Source organism: Dermacentor albipictus, chromosome 1, assembly GCF_038994185.2.
Source record: "Dermacentor albipictus isolate Rhodes 1998 colony chromosome 1, USDA_Dalb.pri_finalv2, whole genome shotgun sequence".
NCBI classification, from domain to species: domain Eukaryota; kingdom Metazoa; phylum Arthropoda; class Arachnida; order Ixodida; family Ixodidae; genus Dermacentor; species Dermacentor albipictus.
In genome coordinates this window covers 375,169,423-375,196,018 of record NC_091821.1, presented here as the reverse complement: position 1 = coordinate 375,196,018, position 26,596 = coordinate 375,169,423, and the positions used below count along the sequence as shown (strand labels likewise).

Sequence of the window (26,596 nt, the reverse complement as noted above, 5' to 3'; positions counted from 1 at the left end):
AGGAAATGCAGCGTCATCTCCTTCTGTCGCTCATTGGTGATCGAAGAACGGTGCGGCTCTCTACAGACACAGGAAGGTTTACATGATACAAGACTGATCTGAATAAAGCTGGCGCTTGTCCGTCTTAATTCATTCTAGCTTTTTCATCTGACCAGAACGGTGCTAAATCGTTAGCCTTGTTCTTAGCCTTGTGCTAAAATTACCCTTGTAAAGAACTATTGTCGAGAAGAAACACTTTCAGCTCAATGCCTTAAAGTATTATTTTGCCTAAAGTATTATTATGCCTAAAGTATTATTTTAGTCTTATCCGTTTATTTCATCGTGTTCGACTCGCATAGTCATTATATTGAGTGTTCTGTTTTCCTTTCGCGCCAAATAAAGACCGAGCACGTTGCGCGCACAGTTCAGTGTCCCTTTCTTGTCGCTGCGTGTTGCGGTAACACACACAGCGAAGAAATGCACGTGCACGCACTAAGTACCCCGGCCTTTCGAAAGAACGAAAGAAGCATGACGTCAAAAGAAGTTCGTAGAACTCGAATGTGGCCAGTGAAAGCTCAGATTTTGCGTTGCACAACGCTTAAGAAGGAATATCGGCTCAGTTCCCTAAGTAACAATGGAATACGCACACTGCCTCTGACCGTAGCACTCTTCCCGACAATGCGGCTAGCGCGCTGCCGTAGCAGACGACGCAGATCACGACTCCGCCCCTAGAGCGTCTGCGCCTGCGCGAGCTGCTTCCGCCGCGCGACTCCAGCGCTCGCCGCATCACCGATGCCACGCGCTCCGAGTTTTCCCCTAAGTGTGAAACAGACTGTACATCCATAGCAAAATTCAACTGCGTAGGTGCGCACACTCAAGAAAACCGTGTGGTTGTGTGCCCGTCAAAAAAGCAAAACGTTTGACAAACTTCCGCCAATCTTCATCTTATCGCCAACCAGAGGCAATTAGTTTTTGCGAGTCTCAAAAAAAAAAGAGAGAGAGAGAGAGAGAAAGAGCAACGAAAACGCATGCATGGCGGGCATCCTTCCTTGCGCACCCCTGTGAGCACTAAACAAGCGACAAACAAGCGGTCACCCTTTCAGCAATTAGTAACGAGATAGCCATCAGTTTTGCAAGCGCAAGTAGCCGAAACCGCCAGCGGAACAAAACCCAAACCGCCACCCACCAGCATGCACGCCAATGCACGAGCGGTAGTATATAGAAGCGCGGGAGCAAACTAGCACTAAAATAAACAATGCAACAAAAACTGAGAGGAGGCACACGAAAAAAATTCTCTGTATTTCCACATAGTGGCAGCACATGACAGAAAAGAAAAAGTTAGGAAATTGGCGCGCTTTTTAAGCGTACAGACGCTGCCGTACATATACGGCATCGACCATTTTGCACTTGTTCGTGGCGCCGTATATTTACGTCGTTGACCCTCAAAGGGTTAATGCGATTGCTTTAAAGCGCACGCTTGAAAAAAAACCCGTCTGTATCAAAATTAGAAAGAAATCACCGTTTTTTTTTTTACTAATTTACTTCAGGAATACTTCGTTAAATCGAGTTTGGTGGTAAAGTTAACCTCATTAATTCGGTTTGATGACAACACTGAACCCTATGGTACCTACCAGGGAATAGAAATTTCTTCATTAGATCGGGAACTTCATAAAATTGGGTTTCATTAGATCGAGCTTTAACTGTACTTAATGTTTTACAACATTTTGCACATGTATTTTGAAACCCAATATAATTAATTGTGTATACGTGAGTTTAAATATAACAAAATTCCACTGTCGCGAAGAAACATTCAGACAATAAATCCTAACTTCCACAGACGCAGATGTCAAATGGTTGAATTGAAAGCAGCAGCTTGCGAAGTCATCTCTAAAATTTGATGTGCGTGATCAACAGCGACCGCTTCAGTGTAGCAACGCCATGTTCAGTTGTGGCGATGCGCAACTCTTGCGTGTTATCTTCCTCGCGGTATGATACCCATGTGGTCTACATCCTGGGAGAGTGAGGCTTAGCACCCGCGGAGCATTGGAAAGCCTGAAGCAAGTGAGTACGGAAGCCTCGTGGGTGGTCTGAATTTCTTATGTAAATAGATTCTTCTATCTGACTCTGATGAAGTCGCGGGTCTGGGAGTCAGATGGCCGCGGGCCACTGGTGCTGCTACGGGCTGACTGGTACTGCGGCCTGGCACCGGGCGCTACGACACCATCTGGGATGGTGGGCTCTGTCAACTAGGATGCTGTGGGCACCGAGAGGGGTAGGATCACCTCACAGAACTGAAGTCTCCTCGCAGCTGCCCGTTTCGTGCCAATATTGGGTGTTGTTTTTTGGATGCCGGTTGTTGTCAAGGTAGCAATGCTTTAGGCGTAAGGCTTTATGAAGCCGCTTGTAGCATGTGGACGGACACAACCTGTTGCACCATGGCACTGAGGTGTCGCTTCCCTCATTCTATTTATCCTCACATGAATTGAAATTACTTATTCGACTTAATGTAACTGAAAGACACAGCAAGCATACATTCGCTGCAAATTTGCTACTTAAAGCTGTACTATGAGCAGATTTCAACTGCTCTTACCTCCAACAGGTAGCCTGGGAGATCCGGTGACAAATTGGAGGAATGCCCTCTGTTCCTCAGGCCTGTAGCTGCTGAGGATCTCAAAGAGAAATTTGATGGCACGGCTGTCGTGAGTGTAGCCATGGTCGGGTCGGCAGCACTCCATCAGGCTCTTCACATCCCACAGGCTGGGACCACTGCCACAGAAGAGCTGCTCCAGCTGTAAGGAAGTTGCGCACACAGGACGGCTAGAGCACCCCAGTACAGTATACTTCATTCACAACACTCAACACTCCCCTTGTGCCCTACATAATTGGATACGCACTGCTACCTGTTTGAAAAGGTTTGCATGCGTACAGGCTTTGAGAACTTATAATTTGGTTATGGTGAAGCACTATTTACAGCATTCTGGACACTAGGAATTTATCTTACAACCAGTCTACACTGTATTCATTAATTCCTACAGTAAACCCTCGTTAACTCAAACTCTCGTATCTCCAAACATCAGTTTAAGCCAAAAATTTTTCTTGGCTCGGTGTATTTTTCACTTTTCATCTCAAGATGCTTTTGTGCCGAGCTATGAATATCTCGAAATCACGACTGCGAAAATGTTAGGGAAAAAGTAATTACCCAAAGGCTTCCATACTTTGTGCACAGTTGCGATATCACCGAAAAGTGGCAGGCTATAAGTGTGTAGTGAATTCCACTACATTCTACACCACTTAAGATTCACTGGTCACGGCTGGCTGCAATATCATTGATAATGAGGGCAGAGTGTCGTTACGACACCTGACAAAGCACGAGAAGGTATTGCATTTATTAAAACCTAGGCCGATTCTTTTTTTCCCCTTCAAATAATCATATATTTGTTTAAAATATGTTGTTTAAATATATCGTCTAAAAATAAAGTGAAGTACCCGATTAATAAATTTGTGCTATTGCGTATTAATCCTTGCGGACATTGTTCGGTGTGGTTCAATATTTCTTTAAAATGTATTCTCAATGAAAAAAAAGCGCATGTTTCGGAAAGCTAGGCGATCGAACAACTCTGAGTTGTGGAATAAGTACCATCTCGCATTTCTAGCATTTAAAAATGCAGCATGTGAAGCGAAGGATGTTTTTCGATAAAACTCTCTTATCATTACTTATAGAAAATCCTAAAAAATTTTAGAACATAATTGACGGTTCTAAGACAGTCCAATCTCATTAAACAATAATGACGGTGACCCTGTTCCACTTTCTCAATGTTGTTCCTTGTTAAACGAAACATTCACAATGTCTTTTTCCCAAATGTCAGCTGTTTCCCAAGTGACATCTACGCATTGTAGAATGGATTACCCACCGATGGATCCTGTGCCTATAGATTTTGATGTGTTGCACTTAATTAAAAACTTGAAATTGTCTTCGTCATGCAGAACGGACGGTATCAACACAAAATTTTTGAACACTGCAATGTACTCCTCTATTATATTTACATAACTTTTTCACAGTCCATCACTTCTGCCCAGTTATCTGGTGATTGGAAGGTGGGCAAGGTGGTACCACTTGTCAAGCCTGGTGACGTCAATTCACCATATAATTAGACGTATATCATTAACTAGCATTCCTTGCAAACTATTAGAACATATTATTTACTCATGTTTAGTTAATTTCCTCGAGTCTAATGCATTTTTTACAATGAAACAGCATGGCTTTCGCAAGTCATTTTCGTGTGAGACGCAACTAATTTGCTTGACCAATGAACTTTTCGCTGCTCTTGACAATGGGTGTTTTGTCGACTGCATATCCCTCGATTTTCAGAAAGCGTTTAGCCTTGTCTCTCACCCTCTACTTCGTTTAGAGTTATGCAAATTAAACATTGATCCTAACATTTTTGCCTGGATTGAAAATTTTCTTTCTAATAGAACACAAGTTGTGACAGCTAACAATTTTGATTCCTCTTTCAGTCCAGTTACTTCCGGTGTGCTGCAGGGTTCTGTCCTCGGCCCACTTTTATTTTTAGTCTACATTAATGACCTGGCTAATGTAGTTCAATCATCCATCAGGCTATACGCTGATGACTGCGTAATTTATCGCATAATATCACCTGACACTGAACTTGCAGCACTTCAATCTGGGGTGCGATTTTGCATGCGTTCCAAAATCGAACGGAGGCAGTCCGTTCTTTACGTCGCGAAATTGGCGGTCCGTTCCGTTGCGTTCGTCCGATAGCAGACGACACGGAATGATTGACAGCAGATATCACTTTACAATTGACGTCATGGCGTTCGTCACGGTTCAAACTGACCAATCGTGTGCGGCTCGGTGGAACGGACCGCCTCCGTTCTATTTTGGAACGCGTACAAGATCGCACCCCTGACCTTGATGCTATAACTAACTGGTGCAACGCATGGCAAATGCATTGAATGTTAAAAAGTGTAAAATAACGAGAATTTCCCGAAAAGCTTGTACTTGTAACCCCCCTCTTTATCACATTGATGGCTCTGTACTAGACGACGTAACCACATATAAGTATTTAGATGTTCACATGACTGTTAATCTTTCTTGGCAAACCCATGTTAACTACGTGGTTAACAATGCTCATTGCACGTTAGGGTTCTTACGCCATAACTTTTCAAGAGCACCATCTTCTCTTAAATTAACATTATACAAAACACTTGTAAGGTCTAAGCTTGAATATGCATGCGCTTTGTAGGGGGGTGTCCCAGTAAAGAATTTCTTAATTAATTAGAATCAGTACAAAACCGTAGTGCGTGTCTCATTCAGTCAAATTATTCCTGCTTTTTAAGTGTATCGTCGACGAAACAGATCTTGAAACTTCCTAACCTTTCTCTGCGAAGAAAAGTGTTTCGTTTATCCTTTCCACAAGATTTTTCATAATCCACATCTGAAAAATGAACTTCTAAATGAGCCATCTTATTTGTCTAGTTGTACTAATCACTGTAGTAAAGTTGAAATCTCTTTTTGCCATACTAACTTATTTTCCGATTCATTCTTGCCAAAGACATTGACGAAATAGAACCACCTGCCCACCTCCGTCGTCGTCATTCCAAGTTTTTCTGTATTTAAATCCGCTGTCGGCAATTATTATTGTATATACTAGCTGCCAACAATTATGTATTTTTTTCCCCACTCCCTTCTGTAATGCCTTCGGGCATTGAAGTTAATTAAATAAATAAATACTAATGTCTACGGTCGGCTCAGATTTGGGGATGTTAAAGAACGCACCAGTTTATAATTGAAGTTGATAAATTTGGTGCATAGCTAGCGCCATCTTGAAAAGTAAGTACCGTATTTACTCGCATAATGATCGCACTCGCGTAATGATCGCACCCCTAAAATTTGTCGTCAAAATTCGATTTTTTTTATTTCCCGCGTAATAATCGCACCCCGAACTTGCCGCAGCGATATGTCGTGTGCTAAGTCTAGCGAATAATGATCGCGCTTACCACCTGTCGAATGCTACGCGAACGACTCTTCAAGACAAGCCAAGCGGCCTGCACGCACTAAACATTCTTAAGTAGATGCCTCATTTCATTACTTTCATCACTTTCCGCACTTCCATGACAAAATGAGGTAAAACCAAACTTGCCTTTATTATGGGTTGGCTTTATAATGGCTGATGTCAACAAAAACAATAAAGGCGCATTTCGATTCTTTTCATCTGCTTTCGCACTCGTGAGCACGCAACAACTCGCGCGCGGCAATGATAGTAGCCACGTTTACTCTGATACGTTAAAGGTGTACCCTATTCATACACCGATGCTTGTAACACAGCTAAGATATTCGCCCACCATTAGCGGAAAGTAGTGAAGACAGATGCCGCAGTTTCCGCAGCATGCCCGTCATGTGTTTCTGTCACTGGCAGCTAAGCGCGCCCACCTATTTCTGTCCCCTCAAAGTGGACATGGCTACGTTATTGCCGCAAACTTGCCGATATTAACGATATTATTCATCATTAATACGGAAGAAACTGTTTCAATGCACGTAATGTACTCACGAGAAGAAAAAAAAAAACTGCGTTCGGCGCGTTCGGCTTGCTCCGCTAGCCGCCATTTTTGTTTTGGTGTCCCGCACCCGCAATCTCGCATCCCGCAGCAAACGCGGACGAAAAAAAATTTTTTTTTTTCCCGGGAAATTTAACCCGCGTAATGATCGCACCCCTGAATTTGCTTCAATTTTTCTGACAAAAAAAGTGCGATCATTATGCGAGTAAATACGGTATTGCAAACCACCAATAGCTGTGGCATTAGCCGAGTGAAGTACATGAGTGACGTTGCCATTTTGACCTGTATCGTTTCAGCATGCAGCATGCTCTTATCGTAATGGCACCAAACAGGCGATGCCACTATAGTGCCGCTTTCAAACAAAAAATTGTGCTAGCCACAGAGGCATCGTTAAACGTTCAAGCCGGCTGGAATTTCAGCATCGACGAGGGAAGAAAAGTCGCAGTTCAAGTCACAGCCTCAAGTTTCGGGGACCCGTTGGAATGAGAGGCAGACAAATCATTTGCGCTCCGTTGCCGGCGTTTCTCATGATAATGTCGTCCCAGTGCGGGCGACGCTATTAGCCGTGGGAGCGGAGTGCATGCAAAAGCGTGGCTGTACCGCCGATGTGAAGATATCGTCGGCATGGCATGAAACTGTATCATTCATCTCCGACTGCCAAATTCATCAAAATGAATTGTTTTCTCATTCAAACTTGCTTTTTTCGATTGCCCAATAATTCTGAAAAATGTTGCAGTCCCTTTCTGTGCAAAAAAAAAAAAGAGAGAGAGAAGGATCGGCGACTACTTATTTGCATAAAAGGTCGAGTTTCAATATAACGAAGCAAACTGCCCATTTTACATACTTCGCTATATCAAGGTTTAACTGCATTAGGCTGGCAAATAAGTTCTATGTGTTAATAAGCTAAGTGCGCTACACTCTGGATATGTCTTAACATGGCAGTACACTTGAAGACAGGGTAAGCAAGGGTGGAATGAGCCTGCAACTTACCATATTTACTAAAATCTAGGCCAGCCCCAATTCTTAGCAGACCCCCGAATGCCCGAGGCCCGAAAAAATAAAAAACTTACCTCGCAAGTAGGCCGAACAAGAAAGTGAGGACAGTGTTCATAAAATGAAAACCGCATTTATTTAACATGAATAATGCTGAGCTCACTCTAAATTATCATCGACGTTACGCGCGTGCCGACGGTGCGGCACAGCTTGCATGCATCAAAACGCGGCGCGATCTCAGCTCTTCTCTGTTATCGTGCGCTTATTTTCCTTATCGCTGTGATCTCCTCATTGCGGCACACACAAAAAGCGTCCCCCGTTACCTCTCCAATGACATACTGTTTTTCTTATCAATAATGAAGTCCCGCCCGGCTTGAACGTTTGATGATGCCTCTCTGGCTAGCACAACTTTTCAGTTGGAAACGGCACTATGGTGGCATCGCCTGTTTGGTGCCATTACGGTAACGCCACGCTATGGGCCACGCCACACATCGATATCACACAGGTCAAAATAGCTGTTCAGTTCGCTAATGTGCGGCTAAGGGCTATTGCTTATTGCTTTTGTGTTCTATATAAGATACAGAAGACGTTTTGGCATAATTGTAGCTATGATAATTTCTGGTTTATAATGGCTTGCCTAACACTTGTTTGCAGAGATCAGGTAGTAAAACTAGTCATCATAATTGCTGTCGCAAAGCTGTAACACCATCTATATATGCTTACTCTGGTTGTCTCTCTGCATGGGCGTGACCTACTGCAGAACTGAGGACATGACAACCTTTGTCATGTGCTATTGCCAATGAGTGCCAATGAGCACATAATTCTGAAGTGGTTTGTTTACTATTGCCAGCTAGCAAGCACTATGGCCGGTGTACCAAGCCACAAATTGCACTTCCAACTTGTGGCTTATCACTTGCACACAACAGCAGCACCATTCTTTACCTTTCCAGTTTATGAACTGTAACAAAAAGGTCAGCTTAATTAAACTGCAGTATCTTAAAGGGCTTTGTTCCTTACATTACTAACAGTTTTGCATAAGCTTCCTTTGAACTGCTCCCCATCATAGGAGTTTTGTTGCATATCAAATTAGCAACACCATCTTGGCTTTCATACACATGGAAGTGCTCTATGCAACACACATTTATAGCACATCAATTCAGGTATCTGCAGTCGTGTTGCAGCCTGCTGTACACCTACATCAACTTCTGGCACCAGGAGCATCCGCTCTATAGAAGTATTCATGTAACTGCAGAATGTGCTGGATCCCTTCAGCAAAGAAACAAAGTTGTACAGATAAGCTGACTTACCTCGTCAGCATAGAAGAGAGTGAGCTGGGCCAGGGGGAAGACTGCCTCAAAGCCCTCACGGAAGGCCTCCATCTGTCGGCGTACACCCTCCAGGGCGGCCCAGTGAACGGCCAGGGCCAGATACTGGTCCAGGTTGTGCACAGTGACTCCCATCTGGGCTCCGCCTCGTCGCAGTTCCAGCTGGCCCCCACCAGGCAGTGTGAAGTCCAGACCCAGGAGCTCTACCTGACAGCCGTCCAGCTGCAGGGCCTCTACCCGCCGGCGCACGCATGCAGGGCTGAGACTGCGATCACGTTCTATTCTTCGCTTTTCCTGCACAACCTGCACATGTTCCACAGAAACACTTCAAAACATGGCCTCCATGCATGCACCTCAGGCATGCAGGTTTGTGCTGAAATCGAGCTTTTGCTGCGGTATGAGCCCCAAATCGGCCACAGCTGTACAGTGAAAACTTGTTAAACCGTAGTTGGTCGGAGCTTCCAAAAAGTATGTACTAAACGGTAGCACTGTTTAACTGAAATAGCACGAGATTGCCCACTTACCTGTCGAAAACAGAACTGAGAGAGAGTGCGATGAAATGCGAAAAAAAAAAACATGCAGTATTTATTCACTTGGTGTAACAAAAGTGTTATTTTCATTTGATGCCACGGCGGCCTAGCACGACAGCGGCCTCAAACTTGCTGAAGCTGTATGCCAGCTTTTCATCCAGCCCCCTCTTCTCGGCAAACACTCGCATGGCAGATTCCTCGTTGGCGTTCGTATTTTCCGTGCACGCGCGCATTAGTGCTGCAGAAGTCACGGGGCGCCTTTTTGATTGCCGGGTGCTGGAGTTTGAAATACTTTTCGTCTGGCATCGAGTTACGTTATCGCACCCCTGTTCTTGTCACGACGATTGCATTCATGAGGCTGATGTAACGTGCAGCTTCTGCCACTGTTGGGCCTGAATCGCCCGTGCTGTTGCTTTCCGTGTCATCCTCATCACTGTCGCTAGCAGACACTTCGGCAACAATAAAGGCAGCGATGGCGAAAAGCCAAACCTTGTAGCCGACATCTGTTCGCGGTCACAGCAGCGCTGCCGAGCAACTTCCTTGCATTCCAAATGCCACACACCGTAGTCAACAGCAGATCCCTGTCGCGTGCCAGCGCCGACTTCTTCGTGTCACGTTCGCTAGCACGGACGATCTCCAATTTTTCTTCTATGCTCAGCACCCGGTGTCGTTCTTATCCGAGCTTCGGAATGACGCGAGTCCTCACTAGCACGACGCTCTTCGGCATGGCGTCGAAATGATGTTGATGTGGCTTCACGCGCAAACGCACAGGGCGCTTGGAGGCTATTGTTCCGACCTCTGAGGCTTGTTGTTCTGGCGGGCCGCCTGATGGAGACGACACACCGCCGTGTTTGTGCGATGGAAAGTGGAAACGCTACGTTTTAACTGATGCGTACGCAATGAGCTAGTATGGTTTATGCGGATACAAAACACATTATATTCAATGGCCGCTGAGTTGGGCATTTGGCTTTACTACTTTTAAAACGAAACTACTGTTTAAGTGGGTACGGTTTAATGAGGTTTTACTGTAGTCAAATTTGGCGACAAGTGACAATAATAATATATGGGGTTTTACATGCCAAAACCACTTTCTGATTATGAGGCACGCCGTAGTGGGGGACTCCGGAAATTTTGACCACCTGGGGTTCTTTAACGTGCACCTAAATCTAAGTACACGGGTGTTTTCGCATTTCGCCCCCATCGAAATGCGGCCGCCGTGGCCGGGATTCGATCCCGCGACCTCGTGCTCAGCAGCCTAACACCATAGCCACTGAGCAACCGCGGCGGGTGGCGACAAGTGACAAGACAGCCCAGCTGAACATTTGTACTTATTGACACTGAATCCTACAGGCAATCTGTTAGTAGACAATCATAATCATCGCACCCAACTGCACCTATATACGCCCATAGCCACGTGCCCTGAATTTGAGTTTGAGACAAGGCAGGGCCAGGGTAACGTGAAGATTCTAATCCAATGCTATTCCTTTTGCATTTTATCAGTGGTCAAATCAACCCTTTACCCACGATATCATAGGATTGGCCAGCTGTGAATAATGGATCATAAATAGAATCGAGAGAAAGTGATCCTTACAATATGTGTTCAGTTTCTCCGAGAAACCTACATACAGACAAAAAGATGCCATCCTACCATGCCCACCTACTTCGAAAATACTCTGCAGTGCCCCTCGAAGACGTAGTTATGCCTCTGGAAACTACACAGATATTAAATAAACTTCGAACAAATAGAAAACATACACCAACACACCTAACTAAAGACTTCATATTTAACATGGGCTTAAAGTTATACCTTGTGCTGGCAGCTCAAGAAGGCCTTAGTTGGCACACCTAACAAAATGATTGGGGTCAAGCAGGAGAATGAACACTACCTGGTGGAGCTGTCGCAGGGACTGTGCCAAGCCGGGATCTATGGATTCCATGTCAGCCAGGGAGTGTGAACCCTCCTGGCCTAGCATCCACTTGTACATGGCCAACGAGAGTGGCAGGTCTAGCATTCGCGAGTCCATGAGTGCTTTGGCCACAAACTTGCCCAATAGCTTGAAGCGAGAGCGGACCTTGCTAACATGGCCCACCTTGGCATTCCGGCCAAGGGGCAGCGGGAACAGCCCACATGGACTGTGCACGTAACGCACTGGCTCCTCGCCACCTGCGTTTCCAATGAGGAGGAAACACACACAAACCACATAGTTTGATTGCTAGGTTTATGAAAGAGAAAAAAGAAAGAACCCTTATATAAACCTTCCTTCATCTCGCTAGCTTCTGCAGAACTGATTTGCCATATTCAGTGTTTCTGTGCTTTGAGTGGTTGATTAATTTGGCTTTGCTCTGTAATCTGCTAGCCTCCTTGTTGGCTCAGATGGTAGAGCAACTGCCCCAGCAGGCATTGGTCATGGGTTTAATATCCAAAGCTGGACAAATTTTTGCTCAACTGCAAAGCGTTCTTTCCGAGAAACCTCTATGGATTTCCTTTGTAGCTTTGTGCTACAGTAGGGTAGATGGATTTTTTTCCCTTTCGTGAGCCTTCCTCCACCTTCCAGGCTTCTGCAGAATTGATTTGCCGTATTGTGTATGTTCTGTCTTTCTGATTAGCCTCTACCACTGTGAATCAGTTCACAAGTTCAAAAATTGCGCAGCTCAAATTAAGTTGTGCAGGCACAATGTGACACTTGAAAACGAATAGAGAAGTGCAGTTGCTTGTGCACCGTCCACATAAGTTAAAGAGGCAAGGTACAGCAGGCGTCCAATGAAAGATGAACAGACATATTTCTAAAAGCAAAGAGTGCCGTATTACTTCAGCAGACAACTTGTCGCGACTTCACTGGTGGACATGTGGTCAACAATTTATTTTTTCAATTTTCTTTTCTCAGTTTTACGAGGGAAATAAAGACAACTACCAGCACTGACATGTTGACAAAGGCATGTTGTTTAATCTGAAGTAGCTTTGGTTTGATTACCAATAGAAAGCTCAATTGTGGGCTGTGACATAAACAACATGCAAATGCTAATATGCATGTCCAATGTAACAGATTTAAACAACACACACGGCACTGCATAGACACAGTGGACACGTGCAAGCAGATTTTCGATGGCGCCCATATGCCGAGTCTGCTGCGCTGTACTTTCACGTCTACACCAAGTACCCACCGCCGGTGTCCAGGAGTGTGCAGAGAAATTGTGAACCAGCCCTGCACCTTTCTTGCACCTTTTGAAACAAATGGCAAGGTTCAGAGGGTGCCTTCACTACACCGCTGAAACCAATGGTAAAATGCAATACTTAGTGCACTAGTTCCACACCAATTACTTTCTAAGCCTTCTCAGCCACACCTGTCGCGAAGTTTGAGTTAGTTGACTGCACTAGTTACTGCACTCAACACTTGTCATGTCAGGGCAGTAACATGACAGCTGTGTCACATGGAAATGTACGTGACTGCAAACCAGTACATACGTTGTGGTTCATTCTGAGTAATTCTGGATCTTTTTGCATTTGCTTACGCAAAATGCTTGTGTGTGTGATATATTCGCTAGGGCTGTACAAATACTGAACAGTAGATTTTGAATCAAATATTGAATCGAATAAAAAAAGAAAGAAAGCTGAATATCAAACCAAATATAAAAGATATTTCACGAAATTTAATGCTTAAATTTTAGGCAAGCAAATATGGTGCTGAACATGCTCGGGAAGACATAGCATTGCACAACAAGAATGTAGCAAGTTATCAGTAACTTAGGTACATAGAAATCAAGATATATAGTATGGTTTACTCTTACTAAAGGGAACACCAAATTGGTATGCCAGCACTGATCAAGAGAATTTCTGTTAAATAGAATCAAGTGCTTTATCCCCTCTAAATCTAATCAATTAGTGATGTTCTGTTGCACTGAATACCAATGAGGTTCTCACTTTATTAGAGGACCTGTTTTGTGGCAATCTTTTATTTATTGCATAGAAAGTTTTGCTTTCCTGTTTTTCTTCAAAATACAGAAGGGCTATTGGTGCTGTCGACCCGGCAAACCTTGTACCAACAAGAGATGGCTTTGGCTGCCATGGTGCCAGTTTGCAAATTGTGGTGTTTGGGCGCTGTGTGTGATCCTCGCATTGGGTCGACGTCGGGGAGCGCTCGCAGTGACAAAGTCTGCTAGCGTGTCAGCTGGGGCAGCCCATCTGCGATGCCCTTAACACTCCTTTTGCACCAAAAACAAAGTGAAACGTTCGCTTGGGAGACATCGAGCTCGAGGGGCTCTGCAGTGCAAGCGACAGGTGGCACTGTGCGGGTACCTACAGCGAATATATAAAATAGTCGACATTCGATTCGAGAATCATATGTTCACTATTCGATTTGATTCAGTGACATTCGACATTCACGCACCCCTAGTATTCATCCTAAGCTGAAATAAACTTGAAACCAAGGGGGCTGTATGCTTTGTTAGGAACAACCATGTGTGTTCGACAATCTCATAGGAACAGGTGTAGCACCTGTTTCTAAGTTTGGCAGCTCATACTCAGTGCATCAATATGTACAATTTGTGAGAAAATGCAGATAAGACAGTAATGAACAGTAAGTAGTGCAATATCATTCGCATGCAAAGACACATATCAAGAGCAGGCACCTTTGAGAACAGACACAGTTTCTCCTCTCCACATATCCAGATCTGCCCGCTGCAGCTCCCTGGAGACTAGGGCGTAGAACTCCAGCGTGGGTCCAAGGCCACTGCCAACCTACATAATAGTGATTAAAACGTGCAGAAATGAGTGTTTTCGGTTGCTCATTTTTCACTGATTCAGGGTACTTTCTTTTTATTTTTCTAAATGACATCTTTTTCCTCAAGAACAACATTATTCGAATGAAAGCTTATAGCTTTTTTTCTTCTGGCAACTATTTCAGTCTATGAAGCATACCTGCTTTTTCTCTTGGCAATTATACTGGGTGTCCAATGTAACGTGAGCCAAAGTAATGTTCTTTGCCGCCTCTTAGAGCAAGTGAATATTTTTGGGGCTTTGTCTAATTAAATAATTAGTTATTAACCTTTCAAATATTATATTCAGAGCAAAAGTGTCAATGAAGAAATTGTAGACAATCCTGAAAAATTTCCGACCCAGCTTTCTGCAGCTCAAGACGTGCGACAGTTTCTCGAATGTTATTGATGGATCTACCTGCTGTCTGTTGTCACCAAACCTTGTGTAATCTGATTGCATGTATGCACAATGCGAATTGTGTAGTACTTTCTGGAAGACAAGCGGGCTCCAGCGATTATTCTGGAACCTTCGATGACTCATGTATAAAAGCAGACGCACTTGACCCGTTGATCAAGTTTTCACGAATTGCGGACTGTGTTCGCCGCTATTGTTGTGCTTTGAGTGTAACTTGCTTTTGTAGGCGCAGGTTCTCCCAATAAAAGTTAGTTAAGCTATTGACAGTTTTACTGCTGTGTCTTTTTCACTGTCAATACCAAGTGACAATATTCGATTTGTATTTGAAAATTGTGATATTCACACATCCCTCATTTTCAGGCTGATGTCCAAGCTGTTACCGTGGGTAAGGTAGCATACCCCAAAGTAGTGTTGCTTACCTCATTCTCATACTGAATTTCAAGTAGTGCTCTTGAGCTACCGAGGTCCTGCATGACCACTTCTGCCTGCTTCAGGAGGTCATCTCGAGCAACTGTCCTCTGATAAAAAAAATAAGAATGAAGGGCAACAAGGTGACTCTCTCGCAAGCAGGATTACAAGGGCAAGAATACACTACACTTGCTGACCGATAATTCGGACTCATGGGGGAGAGCCTAAAAATCCAAATAATCGGTAGTCTTAAGTATCAGATTTGCCAGAAAATAAGTATACTTCACAAGTGGCTCAAAAGTTACCAATGTTACTCTGGGAAAAGGCCAAGGAGATCCAAACCCATGTGAAAGAAAAGCTCAGATGGAATGTCGATCGGCTGTAAGTACCCAGCAGGAAGCAGTGCTGGCTTTTTCAGATGTTGACGGGGCTTGCAAGCCGCTACACAGCGTCTTACAGAGCGTGAGGCCAGGCCAGTAGAAGCAGTAGAAGTAGAAGCATATACGCAGTCGTATATGCGAGCAGTCCCAAAGTGTCCGGCAGTTGGGGCATCATGGAGCTCCTGAACCAGGGTTCAGTGGAGGTGTTGAACGACAAAGGGGAGGACCGTCAGTATGAAAATTGCGTCAGTACAATATCCCATCCTTGAGGATGAACCACAGCAACTATGGATCAGTAGGAGCAGATTCTATGCGGTCAATGAGGGTCCTCAAGGTAACATCACGGCGTTACCTTGAGCATGTCCGTTGGCCATGTCCAAAAGTTGAGAAATGGAAAGAACACCCGCGGAAGTGTGTTTTACGGGCGTGGGTACAGGGTAATGGGACAAGCAGTTGGCTTCCTTGTGTAGGCGACCAGACCTATACACCACAGAATAAGAATACTCTTGTAGCCACAAAGCCCATCATCCAAGCCTCCCTGTGGGATCGTTTATGGACGAAAGCCAACGATAGGAAAGGGCCTGCCGCATAAATAGGGGTGGAATTTCGCTACTGCCCACACAAGGGTGAAACATTCGCGCTCGGTAATAGCGTAATTCCGCTCCGCAGGTGACAAAAGACAGGTAGCGTACGCGATGACACATTCATGGCTGTGTTGAACTTGTGCCAAGGCGGCACTGATTCCATGGCCACTGGCATGGGTGCGCACCTCTGTAGGGGCTGAAGGAGCGAAGAGTCTTAGAATCGGTGGGGTGGTGAGCATGGAGGTCATCCACGGCGCATGATGGCCCCCGCAGTCGTTCGTTCGAGCAGACCCGTATATCATTTGAAAGAGCAGTCTCTTGTCTTCATTTTCCCGCCACCACCAGCTCCATCCCCACATTGGAAGTGAAAACATTCCGTCTCAAAAAAAAAAGACCCAATGCGTGCTGCAATTGGTCGACAAAGGCAAGTGACCCTCAGCTAGCTATGCCATTGGATAAAGTAGCGTTGTCTGCATCACTCCGCACACGCTGTGCATGCCAACGAGGTTTCCCACACACTGACAGCGATGCCAACCTCAACTCCGAAGTTCGCTACATTAAAAGGAAGAGGAAGTCTGAGTACAACGTCGTGAAACGACACTCCACCGCGCCGTTTCCTCATGTAAGGCACGTTTACAGTCCGACGTTATCGGCGCACAGGCGAGCGTCGCTCAATGCGGTGCGTGGCGGAGTCTGTTGGCCGCGTCCGGTTACGCTGGCTGCACCAGTGTGTCGAACCATTGGTCTCATGATAGACGCTCGCCAATGTGACATAATGTGTGCACGCAGTTATGCTACTTCGGACTATATTTAACCCGCTCAGTCCCGCAGTTGAGCGACACCGGAGATCCCGATGGTGTGCTAGGCCTAGTCCCCCGAAGCGCTCCCGGCAACGGCCGCGTTTCATCGACGTTTCAGCAGGACGCTACTATTCTGTTGCGGGAATTTTTTCGAAGTATTGACAAGGAAAACTTTAAGCATTAGCGCCAGGCATCCCCGTAGCGACACTAGCCAGACTACATTCCTGGAGGCTACTATTGCCATAGCACTTGTATATATTCAAATATTTTGTGGTGTTCTTTTATAATTTCAAGTTTTCTCAGAATCTCATTTTGGGTGTTTAAATTTGCTGAAGCGCTATCTCGGTCTTCAGGGCACATAGAATCGTAATTTTAACAGCGGCCTGTAGCTACATGTGTGTATTACAGAATGCTAGGAGCAGATTTTAAAATTTTGCTTTTTTAGCTTCTAATTGGAGCACATCATTGCCATGTCTGGAGACCGAACTTTATATTGCTGTAAAATTGGTAATACCTGCAATATAAAAAAAAGTTGCCCTACAGTTGTGTACCTTACACTTTGTAGTATCTAGTCATGTGTCTTTATAAAAATTCTGGCTGATACCCTTCTTAGAGTTCTTCAGATAAACAATAGGTGATCAATTTAATTGTATCTGGAACCACTCAGTCAATTTAAAAAGTACTTATATTCTTGAAATCAGCATAAAGAACTCTTGCTTCAAAGTGTTGTTTACACTGGCTTTACTCAACAAAGTATAACAAAAACATAGACGTTTCGCCACCTATGCGGGTGGCATCGTCAGTACACAATGGCAACAAATGAGAAATACATCCTATTTATCTATGAAAGTGCCGTAAACATCCGGCAGGGGGCCACGGTTAGAGTTACATGAAGATTGATTACGACGGATGAACCATGATTCTACGAACTTTCTTGGGCCCCATCGGTGTTCCCGTGCTAGTGTGGTTACATTGTTAAAATCAAACATGTGTCCCTTTGATAAACAATGATCAACCAATTCTGTCTTGGCACGTGTAGCATGGGTGGCTTTCGTAGCATCTCTTAGATGTTCCTTGATACGGGTGCGACGTCGCCGCCCTGTCTCGCCAATGTAGATGGCATCACAGTCCGAGCAGTTGACCTTGTAGACGACACCACTTTGTTCGTCCGGAGGTGTGCGGTCCTTTGGCTTCGGGAACACGTTTGCCAACGTGTACGAGGGTTTAAACACAGTTCGAACACCTAACGGCCGTAAAGCCCTGCGCACTGCTTCTGATACACCGCGGACATACGGAATGCACACAAAGGAGTGCGCAGGGCTTTACGGCCGTTAGGTGTTCGAACTGTGTTTAAACCCTCGTACACGTTGGCAAACGTGTTCCCGAAGCCAAAGGACCGCACACCTCCGGACGAACAAAGTGGTGTCGTCTACAAGGTCAACTGCTCGGACTGTGATGCCAGCTACATTGGCGAGACAGGGCGGCGACGTCGCACCCGTATCAAGGAACATCTAAGAGATGCTACGAAAGCCACCCATGCTACACGTGCCAAGACAGAATTGGTTGATCATTGTTTATCAAAGGGACACATGTTTGATTTTAACAATGTAACCACACTAGCACGGGAACACCGATGGGGCCCAAGAAAGTTCGTAGAATCATGGTTCATCCGTCGTAATCAATCTTCATGTAACTCTAACCGTGGCCCCCTGCCGGATGTTTACGGCACTTTCATAGATAAATAGGATGTATTTCTCATTTGTTGCCATTGTGTACTGACGATGCCACCCGCATAGGTGGCGAAACGTCTATGTTTTTGTTATACTTTGTTGAGTAAAGCCAGTGTAAACAACACTTTGAAGCATGAGTTCCCCTGGCTTTTGGAACATTTTCTCATAAAGAACTCTGTCTGGGTGACAATTTTCATTAAATTTAGTCAAAAAATAAAAGAAGTTTCTAAACCCCTCTTCCGATCTTAATCGACACAGAATCACCATGCGCCGTCCTTCCTTTTGACCAGCACGACAGGTGACGCCCAGGGACTTGACGATGACTCAATGATGTCTTTCGCTAGCATCTTGTCGACTTCCTTTCACATGACATGGCGCTCCAAAGCTGAAACTCGGTAGGGTTTGGTGGATTATCATTTGGTGGAACTCGGTAGGGATGGGTGGATTATCACCTGTATGTACACGATGTTTGACAAGTGACGTCTGACCTAAGGGTCAGTTGTTAAGGTCGAATATGTCCTTGTATAAAAACAAAAGACTGCAAAGCTGTTCAGCCTCCACAGGTGCGAGATTCGAGGCGATCATTTTGCGAATGTCGTTGTTAGTACAATTGGCAAGCCGGAAAGGCTCACATGAAGCGTCGACAGCAGAAGTCTCAACACAGCTAACTTCTAAAGCAGTGATCGTAGTCAGGGTGATATCTTTAGGCAGAAGTTGCTTGGTGAGCCCAAAATTCGCCACAGAGAGATACATGCGATTGTCTGTGACCCTCAGTATTGTATAAGGGACAGTATTGTTGTGGGTGAGAACGATGACAGTTATAGCAGCGGAGATGTAATTACCATCGGGAACTGGTGTAAAAGGCGATATTTCGATGTATGTCAAGACCTGTGGTGGAACGTGAACAAAATCAGTCAGCCTTATGCGAATTTTGTGTGGTGTCGGAGGAACGTCCAGTAGAGACGGGTCAAGGCGCACAGTACTTGAACAATCAATGAGCACTGAAAGGGCAGAGAGGAAGTCTAGGCCTAGTATGAGGTCATGGGGCACTGGTCAAGCACAGTAAAAAGGCAAAGGATCCCAGGCAATTCTGGAACCCATTTTCTTGAAAAAGAAGGTTCTCGTTATATTCGGGTAAATACGGTAATTGCTGCATGCTGCTCTGTGAAATTAGTTGCTGCAAAGTTCCACTAATACTTTTCCCGCTTAAACATAACCAAGGCCAATTTTACCCAGCATGTTTAGAGTGTTATGTAATATGTTTTCTCAGCTACTACGTTCTGCTCCTGAAGTCTCATGAGAAACATACTAGAAGGTTCTATTGAATTAGAGGCATTTGCTCATGGAATTGTGTGCCATTGGCAATAGCATCAGCAAAGGTATTTAAAACCCACCTTTCGCCGGTCTAACCGTGGAGTGACCCTCTCACTGTTGTCTGACCCAGAGAGATCAGGTGTCATGTCTAGTAGCCTCTGCAGGGCACGGTCTCGGTCAAATGACGTTGTGTAGAAGAGGAGATGACGAGTCTCAAATGGAAACAGGAAGGGGCTGTAACAAAGGTTGCATTGACTTAATATTACGTGACATTTTAACAATGAGCACATGCTGAAAAATTCCAAGAAAGGCGTCTGAAAACAGCACGAAATTGAAACATCTTAACCCTAAATATCAGTGAAACAATCTAATAATGATTCATAATGGCACATTCACATTGTCACGTGGTAGTGAAAGTCACGTACACGTCAATATTAAAGGTGAAAACTACATAAACAATGACAGTTGCATTTTCCTGTACACTATATTTCGATAACTGAGAGATTTGAACAATGACAACTTACCAGTTCTTGTGACAGTATATTTTAACACACACACACACACACACACACACACACACACACACACACACACACACAAACACACAAAAAAAAGAGATTGGCAGTACACCAAAATTATTCTCGTATGGACATTAAATGCCTATTGTAATCAAAATATGCCAAACTGGCATTATTTTACCTTTCTAAAGAATGACAACACAACATACAATCAATGTAGAGTGGGACACTAGTCAGTATGCTGATTTCTCCTGGGGGGCTATTCTGCAAGTGTCCACCTACTGGACATGTCCATTTCATCTGCTGCTAGAGTTCTGAGTGGCTGGGATGTGGTATGCATCAGAAAGATAGGTGCCCCCAGCCAATCAGCACTTCAGCAGCAGACAGAATGGACATGCACACTAGGTGGTCACTTACAGAATAGCCCCCAGATTGCTGAAACGCACACGCACACTGAATACATGCACCAAGAGGTCAAAAGAGGTCAAGAGGTCTTGCTTTGTTTTTTTGCAGCACTATTTCCTGTGGAACACCCAGACTAGGCATAAACTATTAGGGGAAGGATTCCACAATGCAGTTTTGCTCAGTATGGCCTGTTATGACCAGATGCCCCTTTTTCTTCATAGCATTACAATTCTTAATATACAGTAGAATCTCGCTGACATGTTCCCATTACATACCTTTTCCCAGCACAAACATTCGTAATCGAGAACACAAAAAATGACCCAACTGAGTTATGCTCATTTCTTAGTGGTTTATACGTTCCTAGAAAACATTTTTCAGCACCAACGCTCAGTACCTCGCCAAACTGCGATCGTATGATGCGTTTTCCAGCTGCTAGATCGTATGAAAACAAGAAAAATATAGCTTCTCGCTGGACGGCAGCTACATCGCACTACTCGCCTGCCCGTCTCACGTGAAAACGCAAGCACGCACTCCGTTCCTCCTTTCAGCACTAGCAAATCTTCCCCGGGATTGTCACATGTGCCCCTCACAGCTATCACCGCCAGTCCTATTGCAATAAACATCTTCGATTATCTGTTTCAGAGCGCGTCATACTACCGGAAGCGTAGCGCACGGTTTTAATAGGCGATTAGTTAAACAGGCTGCCATTCCCTGCTGCAGAGTGCAATCGTCTACGTCTTCCAGCCACTAGAGCCCATGTGAACAAGCAAAGGCACAAGCCACACACAGTTTCTTCTCTTATTCTGGTACCAGCAAATCTCCGCCCAGGTTTACGCATGCCGCATTCACAGCTATCACCACAAAACCTAATGTGATAAGCACCTTCACCTATCTGTTTTACAGCGCGTGGAGCGTAGTGCCATTGGTAACATACTGCACGCTTTTAGTAGGCGATAATCCAAATGTGCCGCCGTTCCCTGCTGAAGGCAGTGTGGTGTGGGCATCACATCTTGCTTCGGCGAAATCTGGTGCCGCCCACCAGCTCCATTTCCTTTCAGTTTCTCGTCACCCCCTTAAAATACCACGCAATAGGAAAACAACAAAATGTGTCTCTGGCTGCTGGGGCACCACCAGCAGGCATGCATTGGCGTCTCGTGCCACGCCCATCAGCGAGACGCTTCGCACTACATAGATGGAAACAATAGCCGAGTGAGGGAGTGAGAAAACTATTTCTAATCAGAATGATTCGTGTCCGACGAGTTAGTGGGCTGGGGCACCCGCCGAGGTTACGGCCAAGAGTTCTTGCCTCTCAACGGCTTCCTTGGCCCGCTGGACTGCCCAGAGTTGGTCTTCCAGGTTCAAGCTGAGCAGCATGGCTCGCCATCGCGCGCGGAGGCTGTCGATGGAGGCTTCGCTCGCATTGTCCTGCATTAGTTTCTGGCATTCCCATAGCATGTTTTCTATCGTGGCTCTGGTGCCACACACCTTGCACCTATATGTTGCGTATACCGGATTTACTCGCATAATGATCGCACTCGCGTAATGATTGCGCCCCTGAACTTTGTCGTCAAAATTAGATTTTTTTTTCATTTCCTGCGTAATGATCGCACCCCGAACTTGCCGCAGCGATATGTCGTGTGCCAAGTCTAGCCAACAATGATGGCACTTACCATCTGTCGAATGCTACGCAAACGACTCTTCAAGACAAGCCAAGCGGTCTGCAAGCACCAAACATTAAGCAGATGCCCCATTTCATTCCTGTCATTGCTTTCCGCACTTCCATGACAAAGAAAAAAAAAAAGAGAGAGAGAGAGAGAAGCTACAACCAAACTTGCCTTTATTATGTGTAGGCCTTATAATGGTTGCGGTCAACAACAACGACGACAAAAAAAGGCACCTTTCGATTCTTCTCGTCTGCACTCGTGAGCACGCAACAAATCGCTAGCGGCAATGACAGCAACCACGTTTACACTGATACGTTAGCAGTGTACCCTGTTCATAAGCCGACGCTTGTAACACAGCTAAGATATTCGCCCACCCTTAGCGGAAACTTGCCGTATTAGGATAGTAGTGAAGACCAATGCCGCAGTTTCCGCAGCCTGCCTGCCATGTGTTCCTATGTCACTGGCAGCTAAGCGCGCCCATCTGTTTCTGTCCCCTCAAAGTGGACATGGCTACGTTATTGCCGTAAACTTGCCAATATTAACAATATTGTTCATTACTGATACAGAAGAAACTGTTTCAATGCACGTAATGTACTCAGAAGAAGAAAAAATATCGCATTCAGCTTGTCCAGACTGCCCAGAACTTTATTGCTCACTCTCGCACATGCTATGGCAATGTACCGCGTTACCAAAGGGCCCTCTCTCCAGTGAGCCCGAATGGGAAGAAGCCCTCAAAAGCCCGGACCTCAAACTCCAACTCAAGGCCGTCCAGAGGGCCCAAGAACTGGCGGAGCGTCACCACGTTCCCGTCCCGACTTGGGTGTCGCCTACGGTTTCTGCCGGAGGAGTTCCCCGCGTGGGATCTCCAACGGATTGAAACTCCTCAGGACTTCAATAAAGTTCTTGACTGACTGATTCAGCTTGTTCGGCTTGCTCTGCCGGCCGCCATTTCTGTTTTGGTGTCCCGCACTACATACAGCGGCAGCTGCCTATTTGTTGACCTGTTGTCATTCCACAGCAAATGCGGGATGAAAAAAAAAAAAAAGAAATATATCTTTTTGCGGGAAATTTAACCCGCATAATGATTGCACCCCTGAATTTGCGTCAATTTTTTTTCACGAAAAAGTGCGATCATAATGCAAGTAAATACGGTATGTGTAGATAAATAGTGTGCATTAGTATCAGGCTCTTGTATATTTCGATTGTAGTTGTCGCCACTGGACAGCTTGCGTCTAGTAAGTTGTGGCTGGGGTGTTAGATAAGTGCATTTTTGCATCTTGTAATAGTTGGTGATGTCGTTGAACCTGGTCATTGTCTTCCCATTCCTATACTTCGGAGGGCCCTGTCGAGGGGTCTACATTCGTCGCAGCTGTCAAATTTTTTTAGTTTCTTCAGATCGTACGTTTTCCCGGTTAGTATGTTTTCTCTCGCAATTTTTTTTTTTTTGAACGTATGAACAAGGTTCTACTGTATAATCAGCAAGCCAAATGGCAGAAACTTCACTGGGACCTCACCAGGCATAGGCGACTTGAGTGAGCCAGGAGGGGATGTTTCCAGTCATGATGGCAAGCGGGTCCTGCAGCTGCCGATTAGCTTTGGCTGTAAGCTTACTATTGACAAACTCTGATCTTGGAAGTGCAGGGTGGTAAGAATGAAGCTGCAAAGAAACGGGAATGGCTCAAGTCAGTGCATATCCAGCTTGCCTCAGGTCAAGTTTTTGCACCATACAAAAATTCGTTTGTCCAGTGAGAGGCTCCAGTCTATATATGAACACCTCATTTGGGTCTCTCCCAATTCATTCGTCCTGGAGTGCCCAAGACACTGTGCACGCCAATGTTCGTTGGGCGAAAGCAGTGCCTTGGGATGTTATCGGCAGAGCGCAGCAAATCGAAGAGGCCGATCAAGTTACCCAACCACCTGCTCTCTCAAAGTGACCAGAGTGGAGACTACTACCTAGGACTGGCCTCTCTTAACTGTAGAAAAAAAGCACAAGACCCAATGAGTGGCAAAGCAAAGGTATTTTGAACCAAGGAACCTGAGCCCAGCCACGCTGACCCTAGCCAAGCAGCTAACATATTGCAGACACAGGGAAGGCAAAGCCGCAATAATGTCACACTACCAAGGAAAACAATATAAAGTAAGATGATGATTAGAAAGAGTGAGCTAACACTACTTTTGGCACCTGATCGACAATCGTGTTTTAACATGATTTTTGTGCACTTTCACGTGCCTGTGTGGCACGAAACATCAAATTCATGCAGATAAGTCATGCTACAGGTGCTTGACGAAATACTTATGTGTTTCTGTCTCCTTTTAGCATCTCAATGACAAACACTTCCTATTGTGCTTATATGGCAAGCCCTTCAATACAACTACACGTGTGTGTCAGCACGCTCCCAGTGCTTACACAATTCAAAAATTGTATCACTTCTTTTCACTTCCTTTAATGAACAAGAATTACATGGGCACACCAAGCTTGCTAATATTCATTGGTATAATGTGAGCTTATTTACTAATCAAGGTGATGAGGTCAAGGTATCAGAGAGAGAGAGAAAAAGAAAAAAATGGCAGGCACCTCATAAAGATAACCCCAATGCTGTGAGAGGGCATAGACAACCCTGAGCAGGGCAATCACAGGTAGAGACGGATCCTGGATAGTGACTGACTCTGGCAATGTTGCACTGAGGTGCTGGTGCAGCAGAGACACAGTGTCAGGCACTACGCCATCTGTAAAAACAAAAGTGAGCAGTAAACCCATTGTTACACTACAGTTCTACCAAAGTAATCATGTTCAGCAAATAATAGACTAACTAGGCAACATTGAAAGAACCTGCGCAACATTTCCATCACATGTAGACCTTTAGTAACTACAGAAATCAATGAGCTCCATTGATTTTAGATCCTTATAGCCAATAGCGCTTTAGGATTTCAATTGTCATGGGCTTCAATGGTTATCAAACATGCACATTGTTAGATATGGAGCTGTTTCCTGCGATTACTTCGAGTTCCCCAAACCACTTTGAAACGCAGCACAGCTAATTGAGGAATGCAGAAGCAGGAAAGCACATTCCAGAGGAGCGGCCGAGCAAACAAGTTTAAGGCAACAAGTTCACGTGCCAACAAGTTCGTGCGCCGCCGGGATTAGCAGGTGGGCCTCCAACAATGGAGCATGAGCAGCCCTCCCCTTCTCCTCGTTAGAAGTGCATTGCCAGTCTGCGAGGCAAGACCACAGAGAGCCGCCAGGTGTGATACCGCGACACGGGCGCCTACCATTGGCTGAAAGTGGAGTCATTGGAGCGGACTCTCCCATTGGTCAAACATGACGTGACTTACAGTGCTCGAAGGGTTTATAAGAAGCCTTCCAGAGAGACCTGAGGATTCTGGAACATTCCCTGATTCCCTGATTCACCTCTCTCGAACTTCTTGCCGCGGGCCGCAGCGTCCGAGTTGCTGCCGGCCCGTAATGTCTGTACGAATGTTACTTGTCGCTCACCTCCTTGTACATAATGTAGAATAAATCTCCCAAGTTTTGGGTTTTCATCCCGAAGTCCGTCCTCCAACCCCTACATCTGGTTGGCAGCGGTAGGATCGCCTCCGAATGCATCAGCTGGTGGCAGCGCTACGGATCAACCTTCGTCGAGAGAGATCCTAAGGAACCGGGAAGAGCGAAGAAGAGAGAGCCTTCGTCGAAAGAGGTCCGAAGAAACTGGGAGTAGCGAAGAAGGAGCGAGCCTTCGACCCAGGGAGTCCGGAGGAACCGGGAACAGCGGACGAATGAACCGGATGGCAGGGTGCTGCAACCGTAAGTGAGCGCGTGGTTTTTTTCCTTATGATTCGCCAGACTCAAAGGTTGTGTGTTCAATTTTGATAGTTCTGGGAATCGGGAGTTTGTTGCATTGTGTGTTTGCACAAATTAATTAAGGAAAACAGTTTTAACCACCTGTCGGGGCAGCTGCCATGGATCTTAGAAGGTTGACGAGGTTGGACTTGTTGTTGGTGTGCGACGATTTGGGAGTTGAGGCAGACGAACGGATGAAAACGCCAGCTATCATAAAGGCGATTAATGATAGTGGCAATGATGATAAAAGCATTGAGCTTGCTTGGGAGGTGATACAGGAGCCACGGGAGCGGGAGCGTCGTGTACGTTTGCGAGAGCGTCGTGAACTTAGGAGTAAGTGTCAGCGTGAAGAACGCAAGAATGAACGGAAGCATGAGCTTCAAGA

At 45.3% G+C, this 26,596-nt stretch overlaps 1 protein-coding gene across 4 annotated transcripts in view; it reads right to left on the bottom strand.

Moving 5' to 3' along the window:
- Positions 1-26,596, bottom strand: part of ctrip (E3 ubiquitin-protein ligase ctrip) — a 160,207-nt gene that overhangs the window by 6,496 nt on the left and 127,115 nt on the right. For all 4 annotated transcript variants that reach the window (XM_065431586.2, XM_065431585.1, XM_065431588.1 and 1 more), the window contains exons 28-35: positions 24,949-25,100; positions 23,888-24,030; positions 19,867-20,020; positions 14,990-15,088; positions 14,030-14,138; positions 11,290-11,567; positions 8,856-9,176; positions 2,570-2,768 (exon numbers count right to left, since the gene is read on the bottom strand). In XM_065431586.2, the coding sequence (XP_065287658.1) occupies positions 2,570-2,768; positions 8,856-9,176; positions 11,290-11,567; positions 14,030-14,138; positions 14,990-15,088; positions 19,867-20,020; positions 23,888-24,030; positions 24,949-25,100 (1,455 nt within the window). The remainder of the gene's footprint in view (positions 1-2,569; positions 2,769-8,855; positions 9,177-11,289; positions 11,568-14,029; positions 14,139-14,989; positions 15,089-19,866; positions 20,021-23,887; positions 24,031-24,948; positions 25,101-26,596) is intronic.